Below are 13,852 nucleotides of genomic sequence, written 5' to 3'. Positions count from 1 at the left end.
ATTTAACGGCAACGCGCACGTCGTGCAGCCTTTTGCGCAGAAGTACTTGGTTACACAAGTTTGTATAGATAATTATGTTGTAAATGCAATTGTCAAGCAGTTTGTGATGCATTTTGGAAACAGGAGATGAGCGCCTGGTCTAATGCGCCACCTGGCCCGTTCTCAAAGACTTACTTTTAGTCATTATTTGGGTAGCACACATATTCTGAATGCCTTCAGCAGAATTCAAATTAGCCATTTTAATCTAGATTAAAAAAATGAATCTATGCCCACCCCTAATATATATATATATATATATATATATATATATATATATATATATATATATATATATATAATATGTATGTGTGAAAAATGATTTATAATAAACAAACCGTTCAAAAACATGTTTTTTTTTTGTTTTTGTTTTTTTCAAAAAAAGGTTTTAGGTTACAATAAATGTGTTTTTTATTTTGTGGAAATATATTGAACAATATGTTTTCAGTGTACACTTCTGTTAAAGGGATAGTTCACCCCAAAATGAAAATGTGATCTTTATCTGCTTATCCCCAGGGCATCCAAGATGTAGGTGACTTTGTTTCTTCAGTAGAACACAAACGAAGGTTTTTAACTCAAACCGTTGCAGTCTGTCAATCATATAATGGCAGTCAATGGGCAAATCTTTGTGAGTAAAAAAAAACATACACAGACAAAACCAAATTAAACCATGTGGCTCGTGACGATACATTGAGGTGTTAAGACACAAAACGATCGGTCTGTGCAAGAAACTGAACAGTATTTATATCATTATTTACCTCTGATCCACCGCAAAGTTCTACTGTCCTGAGCGCGCTCACAACAGTCGTCATAGTAGATGCATACGTCACTCTTTGTTTCCACTGTGCATAGCGGCTACTCAAAATGGTAATTACTTCTGATTATCCTGATTCTGGCAACTGATCAAAAACTAAAAGATTACTTTTCCTTGTGCAAACTCATCCGGCAGTGTTGACTTTTTACCAACTACATTGCCAGAGCAAGTTGACGCGTCACACGTCGGTTGTTATGAACACGCTTAATTCAGTTGAATGTCACGGTGGATCAAAGGTAAATAGTTGATATAAATACTGTTCAGTTGCACAGACCGATCGTTTTGTGTCTTAAGACCTCAATGTATCGTCATGAGCCGCAGGGTTTCATTTGGTTTTGTCTGTGTATGTTTTTTTTTTACTGTCAAAGATTTGCCCATTGACTGTCATTATATGACTGATAGACTGCAACGGTTTGAGTTAAAAATCTTTGTTTGTGTTCTACTGAAGAAACAAAGTCACCTACATCTTGGATGCCCTGGGGGTAAGCAGATAAACATCCAATTTTCATTTTTTGAGAACTATTCCTTTAAAGGTTTGTGGAACTAATACTTTCATTGAGCAAGGATGCAATAAATTGATTTTTGTTTCTATTCATCAAAGAATTCTGAAAATATTACATTTTCCACAAAAACAGTAAGCAGTACAACTGTTTTCAACATTGATAATAATAAGAAACATTTATTGATCAGCAAATCAGTATATTAGAATGATTTCTGAAAGACGTTCTGAAAACTAGAAATTCAGCTTTACTGTCACAGGAATAAATTACTTTTTTTAAGATATATTCAAACAGAAAACATTCTAAATTGTAATATTTCACAATATTGCTGTTTTTACTGTATGTTTGATCAAATAAATGTAGCCCTTGTGAGACTTTTTACACAAACAACTTTTAAACATTGGTATAAATAAATTATTATAGTGTTTCTGCTGCTCAAACTGTAGAGCAACGCAACGGCAAGGTCATGGGTTAATTTCCCAGGGATAAAAGTGATTGAAGGCTGGAACTGGAAGTGATGAAATATTTACCTAGAATGTGAAACAGTGATAAATGTTACGTAATATGAGTGAAATAAAATGTTCTTGTTTTATTATAATCTTAATAAAATCATGCATAGATAGGACAATATAACAACAAACATTTAAGTGAGAATCAGTTGTGATTTCATGCTGTTTAAACATGTTTGAAAATAAGATGCAGTCATCTGCTGTTAATGGTAACTATACTGCGTGTGTGTTTGATTGCAGAGCACTTCACGTGTGTGGTGAAGGTGTTGTACAGTCTGCAGTACACACAGGCTCTGGCCGCTCTGTCTATCAGATTCAGCCGTGAGGAGAGACTTGCCTGGAGCAACACTGGAGCTGCCAAGAAGGTGACATAAATGACCTACACTCCACAACCACCAATCAAAAACATTCCTTAGAATTACTTGAGACATTTATAGCAAGGAATAGTTCTGCCATGTGAAACAGCAATAGAAATTGGTTCACAATTTCCATCTTAATGTCGATTCAGTTTAGTTTTTGTGTGTTTGTATTGTTTATTATTCAAAGGCTCAATGTGGCTCATCCAGGCAGATTTCAAAGCTGAAACTATCCATTTTATAATGATTAAATTGCACATTAAGACCACTGAGGATAAGCTAATTTAATTAAGTGAAGGCTATGCTATTGCCTCTCAGTCCTGTTTGTTTAAAGCGGTGACCATAATCATCTTCAGATAACCCAGAGTGAGGAAATCCTTCAGATAAATCTCACTCAGAGGTTTTCATTAGCACAGGAGATCATTAGCAGTGGTTCTGCACTCAATTAAATATCTATTTTTGGTGCTTTGAATTTCTTTGAGACTGTTTTAATTCCGCATTGTAGGGTTACATGTTCTCTTCACTCTCTCTCTCTCTCTTCTCTCTCTCTCTCTCTCTCTCTCTCTCTCTCTCTCTCTCTCTCTCTCTCTCTCTCTCTCTCTCTCTCTCTCTCTCTCTCTCTCTCTCTCTCTCTCTCTCTCTCTCTCTCTCTCTCTCTCTCTCTCTCTCTCTCTCTCTGAAATGTTCATTTCTTTTGCAAATTGCTGGCTACATTTAAAGCAACGCATGAGATGTTTCAAAGCCTTCAAGTTGTCTACTTAGCAATATTGGGAATTAATTGTTTAATTCCATCTGTGATAGCCAGTAGTGATGTCTAGGTTGTCAGCTCTCTAAGATTTGAAACACAGTCAAAGTAATTCAGTCTAGTTTGTGCAATAACAGTGATTCCAGTCTGATGGGAGATATTTAAAACACTGTTTTTTTTCATTCATGCTTTTTCATGCAGAACATGCCAAACTCTGACAAATCATGGGAGTCGCTCCTGGGTCAGGTGATCTCTGAGCTGACAAAGGCCAAAGATGTGTTTGACACCAACTCTGAGGAAACATTCGTGGTGAGTCATGATCTCTAGTGTCACATGGATACCATTATTACACCGTTATATACAGTAAACTTAAAGATTTAAAAAGAACAGCATTTATTTAAAATGTTCAGTTGAAGTCAGAAGTTCACAAGAGAAAATAATAGCTGAATATATGAAAAATGACCCTGTTCAAAAGTTTTTACTTGAATCACTTGAATGATCCACAGCTGTTGTTTTTTTTTTAGTGATGCTTCATTTTTTGTTCTTGTTTGTCCTGAGCAGTTAAACTGCCCGCCGTTCTTCAGAAAAGTCCTTCAGGTTCCACAAATGCTTTGGTTTTTCAGCATTTTTGTGTATTTGAACCATTTCCAACAATAACTGTATGATTTTGAGATCCGTCTTTTCACACTGAGGACAACTGAGGGACTCATATGTCACTATTACAGAAGGTTCAAACACTCACTGATGCTTCAGAAAGAAAAGCAATGCATTAAGAGAACGGAGGGTGAAAACTTTGAATTTGAAGGGAACATGTAACTTATTATATTTTCTGGGGAACATGTAACTATCTTCTGTAGCTTCTGAAGGGCAGTACTGAATGAAAAATATATATATATATATTTAGGCAAAATAAGAAAAATGTACCAATCCTCATTTTGTTCAAAAGTTTACATCCCTGGCTCTTAATGCATCGTTTTTCCTTCTGAAGCTTCAATGAGCATTTGAACCTTCTGTAATAGTTGCATATGAGTCCCTCAGTGTGTGTCCTCAGTGTGAAAAGATGGATCTCAAAATCATACAGTTATTGTTGGAAAGGGTTTAAATACACAAAAATGCTGAAAAACCAAAGAATATGTGGGACCTGAAGGACTTAAAATACCTAAAGTTTGTGACAGCCAGCCAAAGAAGAGTTATTCTCTATTCTTGAGGAATCAGCAGCTCACTGTTATTTGAGCCTAAAGCTTGTTCTGATCTCTGAGGAAGCTCTTGTGTGCTGAGGCCTTTATATCAGGGCTTTATCAACAGGGAATGAGCTGTTATTAATGATGTCTTCTCTCTGTAGTTGAGCTCCAGTGTGTGGTCTCCTCAGTCCATTGAGTTCAGCCTACAGCAGTTCTGTCTGCCCTTCCTGAGACTGTCCTGTTTACTGCAACACCACCTGTATGGAGACAGCTTACCTGGCTGCCTGGTACAAACATGCACACACACACACACACACACACACACACACACACACACACACACACACGCTTAATCTACTGTCTAAATGAAGACATTCCATAGACTTCAGTTGTTTTATGTAAAGCTAGTTTGAAAGAGCTGATAGACTGATGGGTGTCTCTGGTCACAGGTGGAGGAGGAGTTCTCTCTGCTGACTGGGTGCCTGGGATTGACTGGTTCTGTTCAGTCCAGTGGAGCCATGAGCAGTGCAGCCTGTCTGGAGTGGAACATCAGTGCTTTCGATCTGATCAGTCAGTGGTGTTCAGAAGTCTTCGGTCTGTCCGATACTCCCGCCCAGCAGTCTGTGGTCAGTATTTCTTTGTGCCTCCTAGGTCATGTTTCCACCCTATTGTTAACACCAGTGATTTGTAGTCTTTATTACTGTTAACCACTTTGACCTAACCAAGCACATGTGTCAGTAAGCATCATGTGTGACCCTGGACCACAAAACCAGTCATAAGTGTTCATTTTTCGAAATTGATATTTATAGATCATCTAAAACTTGATAAACAAGCTTTCCATTGATGTATGGTTGGTTAGGATAGGACAATATTTGTCCGAGATACAACTATTTGAAAATGCATATTACTAATCAAAAAGTAAGTTTTAACATATTTATGGTAGGACATTTACAAAATATCTTCATGGAACAGCTTTACTTAATAACCTAATGATTTTTGATCATTTTGACCCATACAAGGTATTTTTGGCCATGCTAATTAAGACTGGTTTTGTGGTCTAAGGTCACATATTTGATATTTAACATACAACTTTATAGAGCAGGGTTTAAACAAATAAGATTTCATACTGCAAAACAACCAATTTAATGACACTGAGCAGAAAAATATCTTAAATTGTGTCAGTTCTCAGTCGTGATTCAGTTTTGACTAGACTTTGGATTCAATCTGGGTGTATGTTTTGCACTACCATTCAAAGGTTTGGGATCAGAAAGAGTTTTTTTGATGTGATTTAAATTTATGATTTCACCTTCATATTTTTTTATTAGATGTTACAAGGTGAATAAATTGCTTTGACAGTGACACTGACAGTGAATGGTAATTTAATCAGAAGTCTGAGTGACCTTCTTGTCTGTCTTCAGTCTCTCTTAGTTCAGAATCCGCAGTGGGCCGCCCCTCGTCTCCTGCACCTCCCAGACAATTACAACACCATCTTCCAGTACTACCACAGGAAATCCTGCACCAGCTGCAGCAAGACCCCCAAAGACCCTGCGCTCTGCCTGGTGTGTGGCGCGTTCGTCTGTCTGAAGGGTCACTGCTGTAAACAGCAGGGTGTCTGCGAGTGTGTGCTGGTGAGTATGGAGCAAAATCTGCAAGTTTCAGTTTGAATGATGCTTACATTGATTATAATTATATATTTTCTTTAATCCAAAGCACTCTCAACACTGCGGAGCAGCGACCGGTATCTTTCTCCTGATAAACGCCTCGGTCATCATTATCATCCGAGGCCATCGCTTCTGTCTGTGGGGGTCTGTGTATCTGGACGCTCATGGAGAGGAGGACAGAGACCTACGGTAAAGCTCTCACTGCTCTGATGGCCAGATAATGCATCTAGACTTCATTCTGAGGGTCACAGTAGCTGGTTCAGAAAAGTACTTTTTCATTAAGGAGTGATATTAGTGCCCTGGGATTGACTGAGGTGCCTTTTTTAGAATCTTTGTAAAAGGAGTTTTTATAGTTACTATATTAATTTTTCTGTTTTATCACAAAATACAAATTATACATGTGTTTTCCTTTTGATTTCAAGTTTATAGCAAGATGTAAATGTGAAGGAACATCAGAAGGAATGAAAAAAAAACAATATAGCCTAACTTAATAAAACAAATGTCTGGCTGTAATCGGAAAGATGACTTCACATGCCGTTTAAACTGAGGCGATCCGTCACGCCACATTAAGGAGCGTGAAAAATACATTATTCTAATATACATATTGTTTGTTTCGCTGTAAAACTGACAGATTTTGAAAGCTGAGACTTTGGAATATCTCCCAGTGCTCCCAATCTAGAATATACAGGCTAGAATATACTTTCAAAATATTATAACTTTAATCTGACTTTAATTTTGACTTTATTCTCAAAATATTTTGACTTTTTTCTTGAAACATTTCAAATTTGTTCTCGAAGCACTGACTATTCTCTAAACATTTTGACTTTATTCTCATAATTTTGTCTTTATGTGGAAATATTTTGACTTTATTCTCGTAATTTCAACTTTATTCTCTAAACATTTTGACTCTATTCTGATTATTTCTACTTTATTGTAGAAATATTTTTACTTTATTCTCAAAACATTTTAATTTTATTCTCTAAACACTATTCTTGTAATTGCTACGAATTCTCGGAATTTTGACTTTATTCTCAAAATATTTTGACTTATTCTCATAATTTTGACTTTATGTGGAAATATTTTGACTTAATTCTCATAATTTCAACTTTATTCTCTAAACATTTTGACTATTCTCATAATTTTTTACTTTATTGTAGAAATATTTAGACTTTATTCTCGTAATTTTGACTTTAATCTCAAAATATTTTTACTTTATTCTCAAACCTTTTAATCTTTATTCTCAAAACATTTTAATTTTATTCTCTAAACACTTTATTCTTGTAATTGCTACGAATTAATTCTCTGAATTTTGACTTTATTCTCAAAACATTTTAACTTTATTCTTGAAACACTTTGGCTTTATTCTTGTAATTTTGACTTTATTCTCAAAATATTTTGTATATTTGTATATTTTTCAAAAACCTTTTTCTTGAAACACTGACTATTCTCTAAAAATTGACTTTTTTTCTTGAAACATTTCAAATTTGTTCTCGAAACACTGACTATTCTCTAAACATTTTGACTTTTATTCTCATAATTTTGTCTTTATGTGGAAATATTTTGACTTTATTCTCGTAATTTCAACTTTATTCTCTAAACATTTTGACTCTATTCTCATTATTTCTACTTTATTGTAGAAATATTTTTACTTTATTCTCAAAACATTTTAATTTTATTCTCTAAACACTATTCTTGTAATTGCTACGAATTCTCGGAATTTTGACTTTATTCTCAAAATATTTTGACTTATTCTCATAATTTTGACTTTATGTGGAAATATTTTGACTTAATTCTCATAATTTCAACTTTATTCTCTAAACATTTTGACTATTCTCATAATTTTTTACTTTATTGTAGAAATATTTAGACTTTATTCTCGTAATTTTGACTTTAATCTCAAAATATTTTTACTTTATTCTCAAACCTTTTAATCTTTATTCTCAAAACATTTTAATTTTATTCTCTAAACACTTTATTCTTGTAATTGCTACGAATTAATTCTCTGAATTTTGACTTTATTCTCAAAACATTTTAACTTTATTCTTGAAACACTTTGGCTTTATTCTTGTAATTTTGACTTTATTCTCAAAATATTTTGTATATTTGTATATTTTTCAAAAACCTTTTTCTTGAAACACTGACTATTCTCTAAAAATTGACTTTTTTTCTTGAAACATTTCAAATTTGTTCTCGAAACACTGACTATTCTCTAAACATTTTGACTTTTATTCTCATAATTTTGTCTTTATGTGGAAATATTTTGACTTTATTCTCGTAATTTCAACTTTATTCTCTAAACATTTTGACTCTATTCTCATAATTTCTACTTTATTGTAGAAATATTTTTTACTTTATTCTCAAAACATTTTAATTTTATTCTCTAAACACTATTCTTGTAATTGCTACGAATTCTCGGAATTTTGACTTTATTCTCAAAATATTTTGACTTTTTTCTTGGAACATTTCAAATTTGTTCTCGAAACACTGACTATTCTCTAAACATTTTGACTTTATTCTCATAATTTTGTCTTTATGTGGAAATATTTTGACTTAATTCTCATAATTTCAACTTTATTCTCTAAACATTTTGACTCTATTCTCATAATTGTTTACTTTATTGTAGAAATATTTAGACTTCTCGTAATTTTGACTTTAATCTCAAAATATTTTTACTTTAATCTCGAACCTTTTAAACTTTATTCTCAAAACATTTTAATTTTATTCTCTAAACACTTTATTCTTGTAATTGCTACAAATTAATTCTCTGAATTTTGACTTTATTCTCAAAACATTTTAACTTTATTCTTGAAACACACTGGCTTTATTCTTGTAATTTTGACTTTATTCTCAAAACATTTTAACTTTATTCTTGAAACACACTGGCTTTATTCTTGTAATTTTGACTTTATTCTCAAAATATTTTAACTTTATTCTTGAAACACACTGGCTTTATTCTTGTAATTTTGACTTTATTCTCAAAACATTTTAACTTTATTCTTGAAACACACTGGCTTTATTCTTGTAATTTTGACTTTATTCTCAAAACATTTTAACTTTATTCTTGAAACACACTGGCTTTATTCTTGTAATTTTGACTTTATTCTCAAAACATTTTAACTTTATTCTTGAAACACACTGGCTTTATTCTTGTAATTTTGACTTTATTCTCAAAATATTTTAACTTTATTCTTGAAACACACTGGCTTTATTCTTGTAATTTTGACTTTATTCTCAAAACATTTTAACTTTATTCTTGAAACACACTGGCTTTATTCTTGTAATTTTGACTTTATTCTCAAAATATTTTATATATTTGTATATTTTTCAAAAAGCCTTTTTCTTGAAACACTTTGACTATTCTCTAAAAATTTTGACTTCTCATCATTTTGACTTTTGCAGAAATATTTCAACTTTATTCTCAAAACATTTTGAATTCATTTTGACATTATTGTAGAAATATTTTGACTTTATTTGCGAAACATTTTGATTTCATTCTCGTAGTTTCGACTTTATTGTCTAAATATATTGACTTTAATCTCCTAATTTTCTAAAATGTTCTAAAACGCCGTCGTATAATATACTACATTAAAAAAATGGAAACGGCATGTCATATTTTGGCTGCACAGACAAAACAAGCTGAGAACTGTTTATGTATTTTTACGAATTTGAAAATTAAGACTTCACATTAGTTATCTTAGTAGCATAAAAAACAGTTATTCAAACTAGAAATAAAATATATACAGAAAGCATGCAGAGAAAATTTGCTTTTACTGAAGCAGGCATTGACTTCATTTCAGCACGAGTCAATGACTAGATATACAAAGACGGTCCACCCCTATTACTTTTAAATGGAAGAAACTGCAACGTGAAACTGCATATGGTGCAATAGCCTTCTGAGTGAAAGAGCCAATCACTGATTGGTAAAGTCATCATCATGTGACCGCAGCTGCTTTCAGAAGCTCAGATTCCCAGAGAAACCTGAGATTCACCTTTATGACTGTAGATGCGCATTAGCTAATGAAAGCTAAAAAATACGATTGTTTTTACTTCATTTGAGCATTAGAAACAACATTAATGAGGCAGTTCATTTCAGATTTTGTTGCTGCGTTGAAGTATGTCATTTAATTGTGTGTTCAGCAGGCAGTTATATAGGACTTGATCTTGTTTGAGCTGCCTGGAGGCGTTGCAAATATGGCCACAGAGTGAACAGACTTTCCTTGAAAGGGACTTTGGCACGAGTTCTGTACTCTTGCAAAAACTCTGTGCTGTGTAGTCTTTTTTTTTTTTTTTTTTTTTTTGGATTTGAGAAAATTTCCCTGTTCATTTCTTTAATTGAAATAATGGTTTCCATTTCCTGCCCTAACCTATTTTTTTCTCTCTCTCTTCCGTAGTCGAGGAAAGCCTCTGTATTTATGTGAGGAGAGATACCGCGTTCTGGAGCAGCAGTGGGTCTCGCACACCTTCGACCACATCAACAAGCGCTGGGGTCCCCATTACAATGGACTTTAACATTACAGCCCACATCCTGAAGAGGACAAGGTCACATGATGTCAGTGCCAGCCTCTGTGACATCCTCTGATGATTTCTCTCGTGTAATATAAAGAAAACCTGCATTGAGTTGGCCACAGCCTGGGTTCATGTGAAGTTTAGTGTACAATCAAGCCTATTGACTAACAGCGTGTGTGTGTGTGTGTGTGTGTGTGTGTTTAAAAGTGATTTTTTTTGTGTGTGTGTGTCTGTGTGAATTTATAGGGGAGAATTTTGTTTTGTCCCAGCAAGCTCACGGTGAAAGCACACTGAGTGAATCTGTGTCTAGTCCGACGGACGCACAAGTGGAATAATACTCCCCTTCTGTCATGTTTGGAAAACTGACAGTTTTTGAGCAGAGAGACTCTTGGGAACGGAAAAAAATTGACCAATGTTAAACAAACCATGTACAGATATCAGAATTAATATCAAAGCCTTGAATGCTAAAGGTACCAAGACTCTCAACATATCCCCCGCCCCAGCACCCCATGACCACATCATGCTATTTGAGTTGAAACGCATCTCATAAGAGTGACTGTGGGTTCTAAAGCAGGGTATGAGACGATATATCAACCGATTACAGCTAGTGAGATTTGTCTCTGACTCGAGGTGTAGTTGCAGTCATCCTCAGGAATTTTATTTTATAAGTTCTTTTGTTTTGTAGTCTCAGATTTTAATATTTAAAAAGTGCTGCTATTCATTGTTTGAAAAAAGTAAATTATACCTTTGTAAAAAAATATTTTTTACAATTTTCATCTTCTTTTTTCTCCTAATGAAGGCTTTTTGATGGTGGTTGGCTGGTCTGTTGAGTTTATTCTAAAAAATATGCCCCTACGAACTTGTAGCGTGCGTTAGCGTTATTTAATGACTGTAAATGTCACAAAGGTAAAATATATTTTTAAAAAAATCTAGATTTTTTTTTTTGTTTGTTTGTTTTTTTTTGCATTAAGAAAATGAAGTTTGTTTTAGAATAAAGGATCTTTGCGTCAGTCATAAGTCAAACACAATTTGCCCCAAATTCTTATTACTGTAAGCCATTTTGATGTTTGTTTGTTTTTCATTTTTTGTGTTTCTTTTAGGGTTACAAAAGGGTGGAAAATTTCTGGTAAATTTTTGGAAACTTTCCAAAAATCATTGGAAGATTCCAAAAAATCCTGGAAAGTTTCCAAAATGATTTTTTTCTGGAAATTTTTCACTTTTTTGCAACCCTAGTTTCGTTACTGTAAAGAGTTGGCAGATGTGTTTATTTGTTAGGAAAATAATGCAATGCACACGTTTCTAAAAATCTGCTTCATTTTTTAATGCAAAACAGAATTTCCTCTTTCTTTCGTTTGTTTAAGGGTGATCTGCGAATGTTCTCGACAGATTTCCAGAGATTTTCCCGAACTATAACCAACAAATCTGACCACATGCCCACCAAGTCAGCTGTTCCTCAAAGTTTTGATTGTCTTTCCCATATTCTAATGAAAAAAATGATACTGCCCTGGACTGGTGTCAGATGGTCCATAGGGGGCAATGTTTGCCATTACAGTGAGGTCTGGTTCAAAGAGCCATTTGATAACTTCCTGTTGGTCTTATATGTCTAGAGGCTCAGTCCGCATTTGCAACAAACCTCTGAACTTAAAATTAACAGTTTTGTAACTGGCATCCAAAGCCTAATTTCTCCTCCTCTAGGATGTTGCAGATAGTGAAGTTTTCTCGTTTAAAGACATTATTTATCTGTTGTGATGATATTTTGATGCGCACAACACTAAAGATATTGAATTCCTGATCTGAAGTGTTCCTGAGAAAAAGGGTTGTCACTTTGTTCTACTGCTTTGAACTCGGCCAGATTGTGTGTAGATCCTTTATGCAAAAGTATCAGACCAAACGAAAAAAAAAAAGAGAAAAAAGTAAAGATCTGTTTTAATGTTATCAGAAAGTTAAAAATGAAAAAGAAAAAAGCTTATTTGGTACTTGATGCAATAGACGTTTTAGCAAAAGCTAGTTTTCCAGTCGGAATAATGTGGTGTTCCTCAAAGCTCTGTCCTCGGACCATCTTTGATTGTGTAATGTGTAACTGTGGAGAGGGCATTATGTATGCACAAGTTAATTATCTGAAAATGCATTAACCTGGATCACATCCAATTGAATATTACAGCCCAGTCCAATGATGGACATGTATGGTATGGCACACAGTTTTTTTTTTTTTAATTTCACGCAGCTGTTAGCAAGCAAATAGTTTTAGTACTTACTCTTTTCATTCTTCCCCAATTAAAAATTAAGATCAAGCTTCACATTAACAATAACATAAAAACAGTTTAAACCCTATTGTGTGACACCACACTGAGAGTTCTTGGAAAAAAAAAAGAAAAGAAAAAAAATTGTCCAATCCTATTTGTTTTAACTGTATATAGAAATTTAATACACACATTTGAATGCAGTTTGCAAAAGTTTCCATATTTAGTGTGTCTATTTTGATTGTGACCCACAATCGAAAGAACATCAATGGAGCCCTTGTAATAATAGTAATCGATGCGATTACATTGACACATCTAACGTCCAGCTATATCGAGGGCATTTTGCTTTGTTTCTTTCTTACTGGAGACAGACACGCTCACATACACGTATTCAGACACTCACGCACCAGAAGAAGCATGTTTGGTTTGTATTGATCAGTTTGATTGGTAGGTATTGATTATCATTGCTGCGATCATGCCATGCTAGAGGGAGGATGTTTTCAGTGCACTTGAAGTTTGCTTTCTTTTCTTTCCTTTGTCTTGATTTCTTGCATGCTGCTCTTTCTGTTTTGTTTTGTTTTTTCTTTGAGAGTTCTTTTCTCTCCTTCCCCACTTTGTATAGACAGACAGTTGTGCTAAGTGTGATGGGTGGATAATGCTGGTGTGTTCTCCTGCGGTGAATGCTTGTCAGGCAGGCAGTAATACAGTACATTACTGTAGGTGCTGATTCAGACTTTATGATGTCATCTCTGAAAGGGTGACTTTTAATGACATTTAATGCAAAATGTAACATATGTGAATAAAATATACAGATGCTCTGATATGCCTTCGTGTGGGTTTGTTCTCTCTTTTTTTCCCCAAACCTTTTAATCCATATGTAATCCACATAGAGTTGAACATGGGCCTAGCGCTGGCCTCCAGTCGATTTATTTGTTTTTGTATTCTGTTTACTATATTTTTAAGTTTATGTGAACATGCACTGACGTCTTGGATGCTGCAGCTTCTTGCTGGATTTGAATCATGAGTTTGACGTGTTTAAATCAAGACAGCGCAAGAATCAGTTCACCGTGAAGCCTCAGGGTGCAAACTCGTGCAGATGTCCGCAGGTGGGACACTCTACAGAAACGTCCAGACTTTACAGAAGTATTACAATCGAAATACACATACACAAGATGACACAATATCTTATGTGAACAATAACGACTTCCTGAGCCATAAATGTGGCATTATTTTTTTTATTTATTAATTATATAGTTAATTCCAAGTACCACAAAACTGCTTGTCCCGAAAGCCATGTACAGAGG

The 13,852-nt window shown here is 34.2% G+C and overlaps 1 protein-coding gene across 1 annotated transcript in view; it reads left to right on the top strand.

Annotated features, from left to right (window-relative positions):
* ubr3 (ubiquitin protein ligase E3 component n-recognin 3) overlaps positions 1–13,371 on the top strand; it is an 89,702-nt gene extending 76,331 nt beyond the window's left edge. The window contains exons 27-33 of the mRNA XM_073845038.1: positions 2,100–2,224; positions 3,162–3,269; positions 4,303–4,428; positions 4,591–4,767; positions 5,560–5,769; positions 5,852–5,991; positions 10,194–13,371. Coding sequence (XP_073701139.1) covers positions 2,100–2,224; positions 3,162–3,269; positions 4,303–4,428; positions 4,591–4,767; positions 5,560–5,769; positions 5,852–5,991; positions 10,194–10,311 — 1,004 coding nt within the window. The 3' untranslated portion in view covers positions 10,312–13,371. The remainder of the gene's footprint in view (positions 1–2,099; positions 2,225–3,161; positions 3,270–4,302; positions 4,429–4,590; positions 4,768–5,559; positions 5,770–5,851; positions 5,992–10,193) is intronic.
* Positions 13,372–13,852: the final 481 nt, after the last annotated feature.

The sequence above is a fragment of the Garra rufa genome, chromosome 8, assembly GCF_049309525.1.
Source record: "Garra rufa chromosome 8, GarRuf1.0, whole genome shotgun sequence".
Classification (NCBI taxonomy): Eukaryota; Metazoa; Chordata; class Actinopteri; order Cypriniformes; family Cyprinidae; genus Garra; species Garra rufa.
Note: the sequence above shows the minus strand (reverse complement) of the source record. Positions and strands in the feature narration are given on the sequence as shown.